The sequence below is a fragment of the Tupaia chinensis genome, unplaced genomic scaffold (genome assembly GCF_000334495.1).
Source record: "Tupaia chinensis unplaced genomic scaffold, TupChi_1.0 Scaffold000182_1, whole genome shotgun sequence".
In the NCBI taxonomy this organism is placed as follows: Eukaryota; Metazoa; Chordata; class Mammalia; order Scandentia; family Tupaiidae; genus Tupaia; species Tupaia belangeri.
In genome coordinates, this window is record NW_006159657.1 from 8,705,239 (window position 1) to 8,724,340 (window position 19,102).

At 45.7% G+C, this 19,102-nt stretch overlaps 1 protein-coding gene and 1 long non-coding RNA gene across 2 annotated transcripts in view; one reads left to right on the forward strand and one right to left on the reverse strand.

Moving 5' to 3' along the window:
- Nucleotides 1-19,067, reverse strand: part of CLEC19A (C-type lectin domain containing 19A) — a 27,018-nt gene extending 7,951 nt beyond the window's left edge. Inside the window, exons 1-3 of the mRNA XM_006146575.2 lie at nt 18,837-19,067; nt 6,378-6,543; nt 383-476 (exon numbers count right to left, since the gene is read on the reverse strand). Of these exons, the coding sequence (XP_006146637.1) occupies nt 383-476; nt 6,378-6,543; nt 18,837-18,924 (348 nt within the window). The 5' untranslated portion in view covers nt 18,925-19,067. The remainder of the gene's footprint in view (nt 1-382; nt 477-6,377; nt 6,544-18,836) is intronic.
- LOC102486969 (uncharacterized) lies at nt 2,676-6,361 on the forward strand. The gene is made up of 3 exons (XR_334265.2): nt 2,676-2,879; nt 4,129-4,190; nt 6,233-6,361. It is a non-coding gene; the product is annotated as an uncharacterized LOC102486969 (long non-coding RNA).
- Nucleotides 19,068-19,102: the final 35 nt, after the last annotated feature.

A 19,102-nucleotide genomic window follows, 5' to 3' on the forward strand; every position in this document is an offset into this window, starting at 1 on the left:
AGGACACATGCTCTCTCTGGAGAGACAGAGAGACAGAAAGCAAGAAATCACCCCTAGGAGGGATGGCCACACTACAGTAGTTCCTTTTCCTCCAGGCTCCTCTTGGGATTTTGTGCACACAAGCACATATGCCCGGCGTGAGTTTTAAGTTGCTGGGTCTGGGACTTGAACCACCGTCGACTATGTGGGAGTCCAGCAATGTAATCATTATACTATCTGCTGTTCCCCAACATGAATCATATTCTAACTGTACATCTTGGTGTCCAATTTCTTCCTATACTGGGTGCATTGCCATGACCTGCTCATATGTGAAAGGTTTGTTAGATCAAAATGGAATCTTGGTTGGAGCTTCTAAGGATGCTTGGTGGCCTTGCTTCCTCACCTGTCTGTGATCATGAAGGCCTGTCCAGATGTCAGCTGGGATACCAGGAACACAACTGTTCACAAGGTCATACACAAAGACATTCTCCTCCCAGCTGCAAATATATGAAACACAGTAGCATGTTACTTACTGCCTCCTTTCAGAGGAAAAAGTTGAGAACTGAAAGCAATCCTTCTAAACCTTCCTGGACCAAAGTAAATAGAGAATACAATACAACCGTGCCTTTTTAAAAAAATTAGGTCACCATATATGGTTGTCTTTATATGGATATGGATATCTCTGGATTTGACTCATGCTAGATTCTATTCATCCCTAAAATTTTAAATGTATCTAAAAATATTAGTAAACATGGTGGATTAAAAATATGAAGAGACAAAACAAAAGGGATTTATGTTGCATTGCACACATTAAAGAATTTAATGAAAAAAATCCACTAGACATTTTTGTTCTGCTTCAAAGGCACCCTTACACTGCCAGTCTTTATATAGCTCCCTCCCTCCTAATCTTTTCTCATATATCATCTCCAAAATCTTCTCTATTTTCCTGGGATATTCAGCTCTAGGCTTGAAATTGCATAGCTCACTCAGCAAAACCAAGCCCTACAGGTGAAAAACTCACCCTCTTTAGAAAGCATTGGTGTCTTCTTTGGTATTTTTATCTTCTATTTCAAAAAAGTTAACACAGAATTCACCCAACAAAAGAAATCAATGGAGGGCATTGGCAACAGTCCATCATCAAAAACAACAACAAAAATAGAGATAAATGGATGAATGGGTGGATGAGTAAGTGGGTGGATGGCTAGATGGATGGATGAATGGATGGATAGATGAGTGGATGAATGGATGAGTGGATGGATGGATGAATGGGTAGGCGGGTAGATGGATGGATAAATGAATGGTTGAATGAGTGGCTAAGTGGATGGAGGGATGAAAGGACAGACAGATGATGATAGATAGATGGATATATATATATACAGTTAAACAGACACAGAGAGGCTTTCATCATGCCATTAAGATGTTTCTTTACCACAGATTTCATGTCAGGTAGCATGTTTGGCATTGTACATGCATGAACGCCTTTCATCCTCACACTAAACAAGTCTCTGGATGGACACTACTGGTTTTCCTACCTCACAGTCATTCCTAGTCTCTACCCACTGCCTATATTGTAACCAAGAACAGCCAGCTTTTATTTGCCCAGCCTCCTCTGTATCTAACATTGACATGTGACCAACTTTGGCCAGTTAGCTATAAGGGAAAGTTCATAGGAACCCTCTTGGAAGTATTTTCCTTCATGAAAGGAGGGAAGTGTGTGAAGAAGTTCCCAGTTTCTACCACTGCCCTTCCTCCTTGAGTTGTAGCCATGTTGGACACAAAACTTGGAGCTGTTGGGACCAGCAGTTAGTGTAATGGCTATGTCGCTGGACTCCCACGTAGTCAACAGTGGTTCGAGTCCCGGACCTGGTGGCTTAAACTCACGCCGGGCGCGTGTGCGTGTGTGCCCAAGATCCCGAGAGGAGAATGGAGGAGAAGGGATTGCAGCATGGCCACCCCCCCTGGGGGGTGATTTCTTGCTTTCTGTCTCTCTGTCTCTCTCTGTCTGGCTGGCGAGCGCATGCGCCCTATAGCAAAAATCTCTCAAAAAAACAAAACAAAACAGAACAAAACAAAAAAACATACTTGGAGCTGTTGCATTGACGACCCTGGAGGAAAGCCATGATAACCACTTACCCTGTGCCCTGATATCAGTCAGCCTGGAAAACATTATTTGCAGAATTAGATGGACAGACAAAGGATGTGGGAGCAAGTGGACAAATGGTAGGCACAACTTCACTCAAATCTTTCACAGAACCAGATGGACAGATCCCACTGGATAATTGGTTCTCATTACTGGTTTCCACTTACCACTAAAGGTGAGCTTCAGTATGTCGAAGAAGTCATCATAAAATAATAATAATCAAACCTGAGTCTAACAGCTAACGGGTACCCTGGTAATAGCTTGTTTCAAAACAGGACTATGCCAAGGTGCCTTTTGTACTACACTGAGATATATAAAGCTGTCACCTTGTCTAAAATACCCACCATTAGGGTATTTACTTTTGCTTGAGGTATAGGTAGCAAATCAAAGCACACATATTTACTTTCCTAGTTTTGCGTTGGGAAAAATATGACTAATCCTTTCCAGGTTAGCAGCATTTAGAATTCTGGCACTCAGAATCCTCTTAACACAGAACTCCATGGAATCACATGCAGGGAGTCACTCAACAGACAGCGTTGGAGGAAATGGAGAGGAAGGAAAGAGGGAGGGTGAGGTAAGGCTTGCTTGCCTTCGGAAAGATGATCCGACATGGGACTGCTAAGAAAAAACTGACCTCCTTGAGGCAGGATCATAGAATTACAATTTACTATCATCAATAAAAGTAACAGCCTCCATTATTCAAGCACTTCATAAGAACTTTATACGCATTATTGCCTCTAAATCTCCACAGCTTTGAAAGGTTAGTGTGATTATCACTGTTGCCTGGTTGAGGACTCTTTGGGTTGGAAAGTTTATGTGACTTGTCAAGACTGAGCAGGTAGGAAGTGATGGAGCTGAGAATAGAGTCTAGATCTTGACTCTAATGCCCATAATCAATGCCCATAGTGTCTTCCATGGCTTTGTTTATCTGGAACATCTGCTGCCCCATCTCTTAAGCTGCTTAATCCTTCAGGAAACCTTCCATAAATGTCCTCTATTCAATTCTTTTAAAAGGTGTGTATGTATGTATGTATGTATGTATTTCTTGAATGAATAGAGATATAGCACCCCTGACACATGTGCCCAGCATACTCAGGGAGGTCTCTGGACTTGAACCAGTAACCCTACCATCAGGGTTAGCCTCACAGGATGCTGGGTTTTACTGTGCTCTCACTATTGGCCTCCTCTATCCAATTCTTGACTACCTACAGCTCAGAGTTCCTGCCCCACTCAGGGGTTGGCTGGTTGGTTTAGTTCTCCATTTCTCAAGGGATAATCTCTGCAAAAGGGCTGCAAGGACAACAGAGACTGACATCACGCTTTCTATTTGGCATCCTCTCCCACACTATCACCAGTCTCTAGTCAATGCTGGTGCTTTCAGAGCATGTGTTCTGTCCAAAGTGAGAGAGCCCAGATTTCTGGGGACAAATCATCCTTCCATTCAATGGTCTTTGACTTCATTCCCACCCAGCTGGGTAAGCAATAGCATCCTCAAATGCCTTGCTCATGCAACATTCAGGCTCCTATATAATAGCTGAACATGCATTTAGAGCAGTCTTCTGGTAGAACAGCAGCCTAGCCACTCTACCACAAGCACCATCTTTGTTCAAGAGCACCCATTTGGACAACCACCTGAATATTTTATTGCTTTTCCTCATATTTGATCAAAATAACTGTAAAATGGAAAGGCCCAAGGTGCTACTGCAAATAATAAGAGAGATCAAATGAACTTAATTCAATTCAGCTGTGGCTTGAAACAGAGATGGAAATTATTAGGAAAGGCAAAAATATGAGAATCGTAAACCTGAATGAGATGTTCCATGCACATAAGCTGATTGTGTGTTTAATTATGAAGAAAATGCTATGTAGAATTGGATTGTGTCTCAGAGAGAAGATGAAATTCAGGATTTTATAATACTATTTAATTTTAAGAGAAATGAGGCGCATTTATATCAGGTGAATGTTTATTCAAGTTTTATTCAAATCCAACTTTTCTATGTGTTTTTCAGGAAAGTTTTTTATGCCAAAGTGGAGGATGACCTGTAGAAGAGATGGAAGAAAGAGAAGGCTGGTATGGGGGGATAGAGAAGAGGGGAAGAAGGTCAACTTCAGGCAGAAAAGAACAGGAGCAGAAACAGTGATTGCTAGGAAGGCCCTGAATTTGCCCTGAATCCCTCTGATGTCTGGCTCACCGAGATGTAGGTTAAAGCATAATGAATGAGCAGGCTGAGCAGTCCCTCCTGGGCTGTCTGAAGCAAATTCTTGATTTTAGAATCATTTTTATAGTCATTCTTTATTGCATATATCTCATCTTCCTCTATAAGGCTGGGAATTCTTTGAGAACTGATTTCTCCACTTTTATAAGTGCTAGTTCTCTGCTCTGTATCACAGGAGACTTCACCCCTGAAATGCCTTTCTTGTGTTCCCATGTCACCTGGCTTCCAGCATTGGGGAGCCATGGCAGGATGGGAGGGAGGGGGAAACCAGGGTGATTCTTTCTCTGCTGGAGAGTATGGTGGGGGTGTGTTTTTCCTCTGTGGCTCCAGCTCTCAGTTCAGGGCTGGACTTGCCCTCTGCTGTTGGCATCTCGAGTTTGCCTCACTATGCTCTGCAAGTCCTGAGCTTGCATCTGTGCATGTATTGCATCTTCCCTGTATCCAGTTCTCTGTTTTGAATGCCCGTATGGCTCCTCTTTCCCAGGCTGCACCCTGACTGCCTCAGCATATTTCATCCCCACTGAGAAAACTTTTTTTTTTTTTGGCCGGAGCATGTGCACTTGCCAGAGAGAGATAGAAAGAGAGAAAGGAAAAGTTAGAAAGCATCCCCTAGAGAGGATGGCCATGCCACAATTCCTTCTCCTTCATTCTCCTCTTGGGATTTTGGGCACGTACACACATGCACCCGGTGTGATTTTCAAGCCTGCAGGTCCAGGACTCAGAGGTTGAGTCCAGCACCTCAACCACCACACCAACTGCTGACCCAGCCCTCTCTGCTTGTAACAAAACTCAGTGACTCTAAAACATAAAGACCCCACCCTGTGTCTAAATGAGTCTCTGTTCTTGAAGAACCATGGCAAGATCGTGATTTGTGGTTTGGGTGCCAACATATTGCCCCTGGCCTGGGGAACTCACGAATCAATGGGGAAGTCAGATGTGAAAACAAGTAGTTAAATTGTGATGAAGAAAGTGCCCCAGGGGACTAGCAGTTAGCATAATGGCTGTGTTGTTGAACTCCCATGTAGTCGACCGTGGTTCGAGTCCTGGACCTGGTGGCTTAAACTCACACTAGGCGCGTGTGCCTGAAAGGAGAATGGAGGAGAAGGGATTGCGACCATCCCCCCTGGGGGATGATTTCTTGCTTTCTGTTTTTCTGTCTTTCTGGCAAGTGCATGCACCCTATGGCAAAAACCTCTCCAAAAAAAAGAAGAAAGAAAGAAAGAAAGAAAGAAAGAAAGAAAGAAAGAAAGAAAGAAAGAAAGAAAGAAAGAAAGAAAGAAAGAAAGAAAGAAATAGTAAAGAAAATGCTCCAGAAGAGGACAATGAGTGTGATTGGGGTTCCAGAGAGTCAGAAGTGGCTTCAGAGTCATCTTAGGTTGAGGAGGTATTTACCAAGAGGAGAAGAAAGGAATTCCCAACAGAGGGAACCGAATGTGCTAAAAGATACAGAGAATAAAAGGCTTGGGCCAGATGGGAGAACTTTGAGATGGTTAGAGTGACTTGTGGCTTAAGAAACATGGAGAACTATGTAAGGAGATCTTGAGAGGTAGGTTACAAATTTGAGTACTCGGGTTCAAAACCCAGTCCCTCCACTTAATACCTGTGCAACTTTGAGCAAGTTACTTCCATTTTTGGAGCCTCAGGCTCCTTATTTGTAAAATGAGGCTACCTACATAATATGGTTTGCGGGAGGTTGAATGTGATGATGTACATGATACACTTAGCCACTAAACGTCAGCAATTATTTTACGTTATATTCTTTACATTCATAGCATGACAGCTATACCACAGGGTCAAACCTCTGTGAACAGAGCACAACACATGATTAGCACTAGTAAAGATGGATCTTCTAGCACGCTACTGCTACCCTGCTAAATGCATTCTCTTCTACTGCCAGGGGTCATCTCAAAGAAAAATTGGGTTGGATTAAAAAAAAAAATCTTCAATTACCGAAGAGGAATGACAGTGGAAATGCCTTTCTCCACTCCCCTTCCCAAAGGGAGGCTTAGTTGGACCACAGAGGACCTGAGCGTTCCACTCACCTGTGGATGGAGGCAAGTTTGGCAGATTTCTTGCCAATGGAGAACTCAGAGCAGTAGAGGTCAGCCTCAGCCCAGGTCTTGTTGAGAGGGAAGAATCTATAGCAGTGGCCTTTGAACTCCATCCAGAACAGAGGGCACAGGGAAGCCTGGGGCAGCTCTGGCAAGGCTGGGGGCAGAGAGAAATAGACCGGGAGGAAGGTTGGCAGAGCTGACATATTTTCTTAGCTTATTATGTATCTCCGAGAATGAAAAGGACACCCCATTATGATTAATGCAACTCAGTGTTGAAGTTCAAAGAACGCACGCATATCTAAAATAATAAGTCATGTGTGTTTATGACAGAACACTTGGAAAATGTTAATCCTTTGGTACATTCTTCCTCATGTTGCATTTGTGTGTGTGTTTTCTTCCCTTTCTTTTTTTTTTTTTTTAAACAGTCTATCCATCTATTTCTTCCATGAGTGAAAGGATAGCGAAAGAAAGAGCACTCCCCTGGGACCAGCAGTTAGTGTAATGGCTATGTCGCTGGACTCCCATGTAGTCGACTGCGGTTCAAGTCCCAGACCCACTGGGTTAAACACCCCGGGTGTGGGTTAAACTCATGCTGGGTGTGTGCCCAAGATTCTGAGAGGAGAGTGGAGAAGAAGGGACTGTGGCATGGCCATCCCCCTTGAGGGTGATTTCTCACTTTCTGTCTTTCTGTCTCTCTGTTTTTCTGGCAAGCACATGTGCCCTATAGCAAAAACCTCTCAAAAAAAAACAACAAAAAAAAAAAAAAAAAAAAAAAAAAAAAAAAAAAAAAAAAAGAAAAGAAAAAAAAGAAAAGAAAAGAAAAGAAAGAGAAAGCACTCCCCAATAGGCTTCTGATGCCATAATCTACCCCAGCCCCAGCCAGCCCTGGATCACGGGTACAGAGATACTCAGCATACTCAGAGAGGTCCCCGGTGGTGGACCCAGAACCTTCCTGTGTTGGTCAGCCTTGCAGAAGCTTGTGTTTTACCTCTGCACCACAGTCTGGTCCCTGAAGAGATTTCTGAAAATGCAACAGTGATTATATTGTACTATATACGCCATATATAATTTTTCTAAGACTTAAAAGTGGAAATGTTTCCCTCTTGTCATTGTACATTTCTATAAACATTGTCTTAAATAGCTCTCGAATACTCTACTGAATGGCCCTCCTAGAGTTTATCTAATCATTCCCTTATTTGGGATAATTAGATCACTTCCCTTTTATTAAACTATCACAAATAATGCTAAGGTAAACAGCTTTGTACTTAAAGCTTTTTCAGCTTTCCTGACGATTTTCTGAGGAAAGATTTTTCAAGGCTTTGATACAATTTGCTAAATTGCCTCCTGGAAGCGATTCATACGCCCACGGTCATTTCTGCGAGTGCCCCTCTCGCTCTGCCCTCGCCAGTGCTGAGTGTTATCACTTTCACCGCAAGCTTTGCAAATTTTATAAGCAAAAAATGGTATCTTGTTTCGATTTGCAATGCTTGGCTATCTGGTGAGGGTACACATTTTCCCATGTGTTTATTAACAAGCTATAGTCAAGATTATTTCTATCTTTTGCCCATCAAACTAGTGGGGTTGAAGATTTGTTCTTAATTCTGAAAAGGAACACTGTTGTCTCAAATGTAGGTTTTTTGTTTGTTCCTTTTTTTTTTTTTTTTTTTCAACTCTCAGCCATCAAGGCTTTTTAGCAGATCCTTTTTTTGGAAACCACGACTTGAGATGACTGAAGAAACCTGTTGTCTTAAATGTAGGTTTTTTTTTTTTTCCTTTTTTTTTTTTTTTTTTTTCAACTCTCAGCTCTGAAGGCTTCTTAGCAGATCCTTTTTTTGGAAACCACGACTTGAGATGACTGACTAGGGAGGCAGGCATGCTGAGAACCTTCCTCACGCTAGGCCAGGTGTTTATGCACCAGGACAGGGAATGGGTGGTGGTGCAGTTTGTTAGCCTGGGTCAGGGAGCCTGGGTCCTGGCCCCAGCTCCCTACCTGATCTGCTCTGAGGGGCTGGCACTTCCCTTCTCTGCATGGTTGTCAGACTAGCTGATCTCTGGGGTCCCTTTTGCCTTCAAGCCACTAGAGTTGGTTGAGTTTACAGGGTGATAAAGGAGTGGACGACATTCATGATGCATTAATGATGTGCTAAGCACATACAGGGAAACTGAAGCTTAGGTTAAATGACTTGCCCAAATAAACAGCAGAGCAGGGATTTGAACTTAGGCCTCCTGACTCTGCTTTGCTCATAAAGTCCATATGATGCTTGATAATGGGAAATCAATCGAATGAAGAATGGGTAACGTTCTTTGTTGCACCTACTTCACAGGGTTGCGGGGAAACTTAACTGGGCCAAATGAATTCCCCAAATGCTTGGCGTGCATCGCGGATTGTTTCACGACCATATGACAATTTGTGGTTAACTTGGGGTGTCATAGCTGGATTGGTTGGACTTCAGGGGTCCAGATCGCAAATGTGAAACCAAAGGTGTACACGCACATGTGCCTCTGTGCATTTTTCTGGGGAAAGAAAGGAACAGATGCTTGAATCAAGAGAGCTATGCTATGCAGGCAGGGTCCAGGCCTTGCTTTCTAGGGCTGTTTGGAGCCATTGGACTATCCCAACTGACTAGAAGCAGCTCTTGCTCCACCCCTAGCAATTGTGCTGGTCAATCCTGGCAACTGTCTCGATGCATGCTAGCATCCAAAGGAATATCCAACAGCCGATCCAGAATGCGCTCCTTAACTTGCTCCTATATGGCAAAGGGAAGGCACTCTGCTTGGGGCACTAAGTGGGTGCGGTATCCTCAGCCTGTCCCTCAGCCTGTCTCTGGGTCTCGGTCACCTCCACTGTCCGTGGAGAGCACTGGTCTAGGAGTCTTGAAGCCTTAAAGTGGCATCGACTGAGAGGGCGGAAGCGCGCTGTGTGGCTGCGCTGCTTTGGAGACCTTCGGCACTGCCTAGTACAGAGGGGGACTCAACTGAATCCCTCCCTGGAGTCTACTTTAGAGCAGTTGCCCTCTTAGCATGGGTGAGAAGCAACAAATCGTTCCCATCTTCTTCTTCTTTTTTTTTATTCAACTTTATTTATTATTATTATTATTTTCCAGTTCAATCAGAGAGAGACAGAGAAAGAGAGAGAGGGAAAGCGAGAAAGCAAGCTGCCAGCCTGGCCCCATCTTCTTTCCATCCTTCACTTGTAGTCAAGGACACTCACTGACAGGAACTTAGCTGAGTTTCAGGGTCGGCAGGTGAGTCCACTGTGGTTTGAGTCCCGGGCCCGGTGGCTTTCTTTCTCACTTTCTCTCTCTCTCTCTCTCTCTTGCTCTTGTTCACTCTGTCCTTCTCTGGTCAAATAAAATAAATAAATACATACATACATACATAAAATAAAGCTAAATTAAAAAAAAAAAAAAAAGAACTTAGCTAAGTTTGTCCAGGAGTGGCCGCGATGACTCACCAGGAGTACAATGTTTATGATATGCCACTGTCCTACTCGCGCCATTCCAAAAACTACTTGGCAACCTAAATGCTTGCATTGTAGATGGAAGCTAGGTGACTAGCCCATGCCAATGTGCTCAGGACGCCCAGTTTTAGAACCAGAAGTCCCCCATTCCAGTCATGCCCTGACTCCTAGCAAATTGAAACGGCTGGTCACTGTTGAACGGTGAGAGGTGACTTTGCCTCCCTTGCCTCAGGGGACATCGAGCACTGCTTAGAGACATTTTCGGTTGTCACCCCTCAGGGGAAGGTATTTGTCACTGGTACCTAGTGGATAGAGGCCAGGGACCATGCTAAACATCCTAGGACGATCATTTCTCCGCATGAAGAGTGATAGGACCCAAAGTGTCAATAAGGCCAAGACTGAGGAACCAGGACTCCGGATATGTAAAATGACCCCAACGGGCAGCAACACAGAGCACCACAGCAAGGTTAGCCTCTGTATTTTCTTAGTCAAGAATTAAGCTGCAGTCCACACACCTGATCAGTAGGAAAGTCTGGGGCATTCCTCAGATTCATTACCATTATAAACCCAGGGTTCAAAAGGCCAGGAGACAGCGCTTTAAAATTCTGTTTCCGTTGAATGGCTACAGTAGGGAAGGGTGGCTTTTCCCTCTGCGTTTAGGACAAAGCAGACAAAATTCCTTATCATCTCTCTCTGGGGACCAGCAGTTGGCATAATGTCTATGTCACTGGACTCCCATGTACTCGACCGTGGTTTGAGTCCAGGACTCACGCCAGGCGTGTGTGTGTGCGCGTGCGTGCTGCTCAAGATCCCGAGAGGAGAATGGAGGAGAAGGGATCTCTCTGACAGAGACTCCCCACCTCATCTTCCTTTCACTGATGGCAGAACTCTCATGGGTCTCTGCTCTAAGAAAGGGTTCCAGTGTTAATTTTTTGCTTCACATGGCTCCGACTTCTCCTCCTACCTTGTGTGGTGTTAATACCTGAGAGGCTGCCACCTCTCCAGGGCCCTAGAGCATGCGTCTGCTGCTTCAGTCCTCATGTCTTTGTTTCCTACTCCGGCAAGCCCCTCGCCTTCTTGGAAATCCAGGTTAACATTATCGGGGCTTTGTCAGTGCTCATGTGGCACGTCTGCAGGGCTCCATTGGGAAGGCTTTAGATTCTCCAATTCACTGTATTGTCTGACCTAGAAGTCTCTGTCCTCCTTGTCCTCTGCCTCTTTTTCTTTTCCTTCACTTTTTAATGTTTGTTTTAATTTTCAAAGGACAAGGTTTCCTCATTTATTATTTTTAAAAAGATTTAATTTCATTTTTTTAATTATATTTTAGTTTGCTGTAGCTCTCATGAGCTCACCAGTGAGAGAGGAGAGAGAGAGAGAAGGTGAGAAAGCAAGCCGCCAGGGCCAGGACTCAATTGTGGTCAGTCATGTGGGAGTCCAGTGCCTGAACTATCACACCACTGGCCAGCTCCTCCTCGTTTATTTTTTTATGTTTATTTTTTTAGAGAGAGATTTTTGCTACAGGGTGTGTGTGCTCACCAGAGAGACAGAAAGCAAAAAATCACCCCCTGGGGGGGATGGCCATACCTCAATCCCTTCTCCTCACAGGATCTTAGGCACACACATGGGCTGGGGTGATTTTAAGCCACTGAGTCCGGGACTTGAACTGCAATCAACTACATGGGATTCCAGCAATGTAACTATTATACCATCTGCTGGCCCCTCCTCATTTATTTTTTAAAGTTTCTTTCTTTTTGTGACAGTGAAAGAGAGAAGGACGAGCTCCCTCGACCAGGTCTCATGCTGTGGGCATGGCCCTGCCTTCCAGCCTTCTCAGTGAGCCAGGACCGTGGTGCATGCGCTGGTATGTACAGGTCAGCTGGGGAGTGGAACCCACAGTCTCCCATCTATTGGGTCATTGGAAAAGTCATGGCTGTATTCCTAAAAGATCCGACAGTGCATGACTACTATGCCACCAAGCCAGCCCTTCATTTTAAAAAATATGCATTTGAGGGACCAGCAGTTAGCATAATGGCTATGTCACTGGACTTCCATGTAGTCGACTGTGGTTCATGTCCCGGACCCAGTGGCTTAAACTCACGCTGGGCGCGTGTGCATGCGTGCCCAAGATCCCAAGAGGAGAATGGAGGAGAAGGGATTGCGGCGTGGCCATCCCCCCTGGGGGGTGATTTCTCGCTTTCTCTCTCTCTGTCTTTCTGGTGAGTGCACATGCCCTATAGCAAAAACCTCTTAAAAAAATATACATTTGAATTGGCCCCAAAGCCTCCTCATGGAATTAATTAATTGAAAATTTATGGAGCTTGTACATTATTTGCTTATTCACTCACTCATTCACTGATAGGGTTTGGCAAGAGGGAGTTAACGATTCATTGGGTGGAGGAGGCTGGGTGAGGAGAGGGGTTTGGAAGGGTCTGTCCATCTGCCCACTTCTGGTCTCTGCTTCCCCCCCTGAGCCAATGGTGGTTATGGATGCCTGGGGTGAAACATACCAGAAAATTGGGCTGTCACAAGCCACTGCTCAATTATTCCTCTTTCCACCTGGGCAAGCAAAGGCCTTGAATTGGGAGGACCTGGGCGGCAAAAAAAGAGTCGCTGCCCTGTGCTAGGATGATAATGAACTCCAACTGGCCTGGCCTCTCCCCTCCGTTCCCTCTGGGATCTTAGCAACTAGGAATAGAAGGTCTTTTATCAGCCTGACCCGAAGCAGCCTTTGCCCATCTGTCTTGTGAAGGGATTCCTATAACTTTATAGCTTGGCAGTCAGGCAAGGACCGCAACAGATCAACCATAGCCAAAGCGTAGGGAATTGCCTGGCATTGTGTTGAGTGCTTTGTACATATCAGTTCCTTTAATCTTCACATCTATACCTCCACTTTACAGATTAAGAAACCAAAGCACAGAGAAGTTGACTGAGAGCCCACAGAACACACAGCTCCTAACTGGCAGAGGAGGGATTTCAAGCCAGGCTGTCTGGCCCCAGACTCAGATTCTTGCTGCACTTAAACCCATGTTCTTTTGCTCCCCTCTTGAGGGTCTGGTCCTTTATTCAGCACCTGATTTATTCCACAAGTACTCTTTGAGCCCCCCTTGGTCTCGGGTCTGGTCCTTTATTCAGCACCTGATTTATTCCACAAGTACTCTTTGAGCCCCCCTTGGTCTCGGGTAGCTGGCTACTTGACAGAGATTTTGTGGCAAATGACACAGACGTGGCTTCTGACCTCATGAATCCTATAGTCCATGGAGACCAAGAGAAAGAAAAACAAAACACAGAAATAAAGATGTCATTAATATGTGATTTGTGGATGTGTGCAATGTAGGCAAAAACTTGAGGGAGCACTCATGTAACTTATCTGGAAACTGCTTGTCCCTTTCCTCTCCCTAGCTGAATTGGTAGCTGCTCTCTCCCTGTCTCTGAGGGGCCCATGTCTTTACAACAGGGCACTATGAGTTCCCTTCCTGGGAGAAATACGGAGGTCGCCACAGGAATACCTAAAAGTGGAACAAAATTCAGACTGGGAGAGGCTTCCTAGAGGAGGTGGTGTGTCAACAGAGACCTGAAAGATGAGTAAGAGTAGGAGTGAGGGCCAGCAGGTGGTGTAGTGGTTAAGGTGCTGGACTCCCACTTGGTGGATCACTGTTCAAGTCCCAGACCTGGCAGCTTTAGAAAATCACTCTGGATGCATGAGCACGTATGCCCAAAGTCCCAGGAGGAGAACAAAAGAGAAGGGATTGTGGCATGGCCATCTTACTCGGGGGTTGATTTCTCACTTCCCCTTTCACTACCTCTCTCTGTCTCTCTTTGGTGAGCACATGCACCCTATGGCAAAATTTTTTTTTTTTTTTTAAAAAAAGGGTAGGTGTGCTCCAGAAGGAGGGTATTGCAGGTGCAACAGTCTGGATGTATGGAAGAGAATGGAACATCTGGAGGACTGGAAATGGTTTAGTATGGCTGGGAACTGGACAGAGAGGGAAGGGAGGAGATGAGGCTGGAGGGGCCAGAGGTGGTGCACCAGAACAAGATGCTCTGCAAGGCAATCCCACATGGGAAGTTCTGGGTTCCAGGGTGGGGCCCTCCCTGAGGACACTGGGCACATGCCTGCCTTTGACCTGGGGTTGGCTGAAGGCCGTAGGTGGATTGTGGCATCAGGACCCTGCTATGGGCATTGTCTCTCTCTCTCTCTCTCTCCCTTTCTCCGTCTCTCTTGCTCATGGAAGAAATAAACTTAGAACAGAGAGAGATGAGGCTGAAGGTGGGGGAGGGCAAGTGGAGGGGGAGGCAAGTGGAGGGAGAGAGGCAGGAGAAGGGATGCACAAAAGGGGCTTGTTGCTCTGGAAACCAAAGGTCAAACCACATGGACTTGGACTTCAATCAGCAGCAACAAAGGCACCCGAGGTCTCCCATCTGAGGTGGAAGTCAAAGCTTTTGGAGGCTCTGAGCTCGTTATGGAAAGAAAAATGCCAGGGAATTCAGGTTTCTTTTTTACCACCCTCCCCCCCTTTTAAAAGAATAAATTGTCACCTTCCTACTCAATCTGGCTGCTCACTCCACTGGCCCCAATCCAGTCGCCCACGGACGCACCACCCTTCTGCCTCCTGCCCAGATCAGCTTTGGGACTCAGCCAGGAGAGGAGGTGGAGGAGGCTGTGGGAACCACGCTTGTGCACCCAGTCTCCATACTGGGTCCCAGACATTCCCAGGGGTTGGAGGAAAGGGTTTCCCAGGCTCCAGGAAGGTAGCTGCTGGGACTCGCTCACCCACCTCACCTTCCTGGTGCCTCATGGGTCCCACGTTAGATCCTCCTCCTTCACAGTGACCCTGGTTCCTGTGAGCAGCACTGCCTCCCAGGTCTCTCCTGCCCGAGCTTGGCTTTCCCTTCTGGGACACTCTTGAATCCACATGGTACAAAGGAAAAAGCACTGGATGGTTTCTTGCATTGCTACCAGCTGTGACCATTTGTGAGGTGCTTAGTATGGAACTTCTTGAGACCAAACTAGAGAGGAGACCATTCTCATTCTCATTTTCTAGATGGGGAAACTGAGGCTCAGAGAGGTTGAAGCACTTGCTCCTATGGCTGTCAAGTAGCGGTACCAAGATCGAGAATCAGATCTGACAGAATTGGCAATTCCTAAACACTATAGTGCCTCCAGAAAACACTATCTATTTTTCCTTATTTTGGTTAAGTTGACTGTAAAATAAATATATTAAACACTAACTTTACAATTAATTAAGCTAATTTAAGCCAATGTTTCTTGGATGCCTACTTGGCATGAAGTCCGTGCCCTCTAGGTACCCACAGTCTGGAAGGAGGAATTTATACGGCAATGAGTTATTCGATATTAAGAAGTGTTCTAGAATATGCATGGGGTGCCCTGTGACCATAAAGGAGGAGTGGGAATGGGCCAGAGGGTCCAAGAGATGGTCTAGGATCAGGGCTACTCTAGGAGGTAGGGAAGTCCAGTTGCCCAGGCCTCTGTGCTCCAGCTTAAGAACTTAGACTACAGTCAGGTGGTCCTCAACTCTTCATGCCTCAGTTTTTTATCTGTAAAATGAGAATAATAGTTGTACCTACTTTACAGGGAAGCAAGTGTCTGGCTAGTGGCAGTGCAGTCTAGTAAACATTATTGCTGAAACAGCCTGGGCTCGAGAACCTTCCCAGAGCTGAGAGTTCAAAGCCAATTCTTGGAGTGGAGAGAAAACGGCTATGGAACCTAATTCCCTGCCTGCACTCCTGAAGCCTAGCAGAAGCAGGTCCTGAGCTTCAAATGCTCTTTTTTTCTTTGATATGAGGGTTCTTGGGTTCTGGAGCCAGGGAAAGAAATCTTTTTAGTGGCTAAAGAATCAAAATACCAAATATTCATGTAGCTCTTACTAGGGGCCAGGTACTGTTCTAAGCACTTTATATTCACTAACCCACTTAATGTGATCAAAAGCAGGTTTATTAAAAAAAGGTTTTTGGAAAGGATCTAGTTTGACTAATCTTCCCGTTTCTCAGAGGTGTCTCTAGGCTTTATTTTTCCAAAGCAAGCCTGGGGGTGTGGCTGAGTTGCGCTATTTACATATATTTGCATGTTTAAGCCCGACCTGTTCTTTGCATCAAAGGGCTGGGGGTAGCCAAAAGGAAAACCAGGCTGCCCTCCATGAGGAGGGCTTTTGGGCACACACCCACACTCACGCTCTGCAGGGCCCATGAGGGCCCTGATACGCCCTCCCCAGTCACACATCCGTGCACACTCATGCTCACACATACGCGTTCTCTTTGGGTTGAAATTACTTTGTTCTAGAGGCTCTGTCTGCTCAGGATTGAACTGGGTTTGCAGAAGTGCCACTTGGACCAGTGATGACTTTAGCCAGATCAGTTGGTCTCTGTCGCCTCAGGGTTGAGCTGGGGGGATTTGTGGCATCCTGCCTTCGGACTCTGACTGAACTCTGAGATCGCCAAGGCTGCTGTGATCTCGGTCCCCTTATAGTAGGGGTGAGGCCTTGGGATAGATGTCTGGAATCTCCTTCCTAGGATGGAGTCTGTCTGTCACAACCAACAACTCTGTCTCCTGGTCAATTCTATCATAGCATCAACAACGGCAGTGACAGAAGTGGAAATGGTAATAACTTCCATTTTTCTCTTGGTTACCACATGCTTAACATTTCACCTGCACGATCTCATGGAAGACCCCACACACTCTTGGGAGACACCATTATCATCTCTACTTTCCAGGTGCAGAAACTTGAGGCTTAGAGGGAGAGAAAAATTCTCTAGTTTCTCCTGTTTCCAGCCCTAGCCTCTGCTCAGTTGGGTGGGCAGAAGGCAAGATCTTGGGTCATACAGGCAGCTTTCAAGGATATTTTATACACCTTTTTTCCTGCTTGCTAATTTTTTTATAAAAAAATTATTTATTATTATTTTTTAATTTGCAGAAGGGCATGTGCACTCACCAGTGAGAGACAGAGAGAGGGAGAAAGAGAGAGAAAGCGAGAAAACAAGTCATCAGGTCTGGGACTCGAACTGCAGTCAGCCATATGGGAGTCCAGAGACTTAATCACTATGCCACCTGCTGGCCCCCCTGCTTACCTATTGCATGAGGAAACTGAGACCCTAGAGCAGATATGCAAAGACATTGCTATGGACTGACTGTGCTTCCCCAAATTAATATGTTGAAGTCATAACTCCAGATAGTATTGGGAGTTGAGGCCTTCAGGAGACAGTTAGGTTTAGACGAGGTCAGAAGGAGGAGCTCCCATAATGCGAGTAGTGCCTTTGTAAGAAGATCCCTTTTAAGAGCTCTCTCCCCTTTTCTCTCTTCCATGCGAGGACACATTAAGAAGGTGGCCAACTGCAAGCCAGGAAGAGTCCTCACCAGGAACCAAGTCTGCCCATGCCTTGATCTTGGACTTCTCAGCCTCCAGAACTGTGAGAAATAAATGTTAGTTTTTTACACCCTCCTGCCCCCTGTAGTTTTTGTTATTTTGCTATGGCAGCCTGAGCTAAGACACTCAGAGATTTTATGGCAGTACTCAAGGCCCTGGTGTTTGTTCAAATGAACTAAGATTACGCCTTGTCCTTGTCCTGACTACAGGGTTGCCAGATATAAAATAAATAAATAAATAAAATAAAAAGCCTAGTTAAATTTAAATTTCAGATAAACAACAAATAACTTTATATACATATGTCCCATAATGTATGAAACACACAAAGGGATTTATTGGTATCTATTTGCTGCAAATTTTTCTGGCAACCCTACTGTTTTAAGTCACCCCAGTACTATAACATCCTAATAACTTGACTAGATGAGAATCTGCAACAGGTGTTTTGCTTTTCCTTTAATGGGATAGAAAAGGTACCTCTGCCAGAGGGCTATTTGGAGGAGTAAATCAATCCACTTGTGAAAAGTGCTCAGACCTGTGCCTGGCACATAGTAAAGGCTATGGAGTAAAGGCTATTGTTGTTATTGTTATTACTATAATGTAGTTTTTAACCAATGTCTGGAAAGAACCCAGGAGAGGTGACAGACAAGAGCCCTAGCCATAGGAAATCGCAGGATTCAAGACTCTTCCCACCCAGAGTCAGCACCTCGGCCTCCCCTTTGCAAAGCAGAAGAAATTGAGTTAATCTAAACCCCTTCATCCTTGGAGTGGGACACCAGGGGGCCACACACCTGAGGTTGATGGGTCCCAATCCCTGGGGATGCCCCCTCCCACACATCGGGTGTTGCTGAGACAATTCCGTCCCCCCTATATGCCCAATCTTGGTGTCACATTAAGGGGTCTGAATGGTGCCTAGGAGCGGCTGTCACAAGGTGGGGTGGGTGGTGCCCAGATGCCAAATCTGTAAAAAACACCATTTTCAGACCTTTGCTTGCTGCCAGGCACTGTGCTGAGCACTTCTTCCATTTTATTTATTTTTTATTTTTTTGAGAGTTTTTTTTTTTTTTGCTATAGGGTGCGTGCATTCGCCAGACAGACAGAGAGAGACAGAAAGATAGAAAGCAAGAAATCACCCCCCCAGGGGATGGCCACGCTGCAATCCCTTCTCCTCCATTCTCCTCTCGGGATCCTGGGCACGCACGCACATGAGCCCGGTGTGAGTTTAAGCCACCAGGTCCGGGACGCGAACCCCGGTCGACTACGTGGGAGTCCAGTGACATAGCCATTACGCTAACTGCTGGTCCCAGCACTTCTTCCATTTTCTCATCTCCCTTGCACAGTAGCCCCCACTTTTAGAAGAAGCTGAGACTCAGGGAAATTAAACAACTTGCCCAGCATCTTGTAAAACCGGGATTTACACCCAGGACTCAGCCTACGAGGGGAATGTGGGATGGAGGGAACTTGGGGAGCTCTAGGGTAACTAAGTTCAGCCTCCAAGCAATCCTTGGGTCAGGCAGGTTTGCAGTGCAGGCAGCCAGGCCTCACAGAGCCACGCATACCTGGGGGTGACTTCCTTTTCAACTAGCTCCCAGCCCTGGCCCCTGAACTCACCTGGGCTGATACTGATGTCCGTTTGTGGAAAGGCCTGTGTAGACAGGATGGTCAAGGAGACTGCAACCCACAGCCTCCACCTCTGCATCCTGAGCCCTGAGGAATCCACCGCTGGTCTGGAGAGACACCCGTCAGTGGGAGCTTGGGTCTGGGACTGCTCTTCTGGGAGCAGGCGGGGCCTGCCAGAGCTGGGACAAACTGGGTGGACCCCAGTGCCCTCCTCCCCCTTCTTTTCTCTCCTCACTCCTCTTTACACTGCTGGAGAC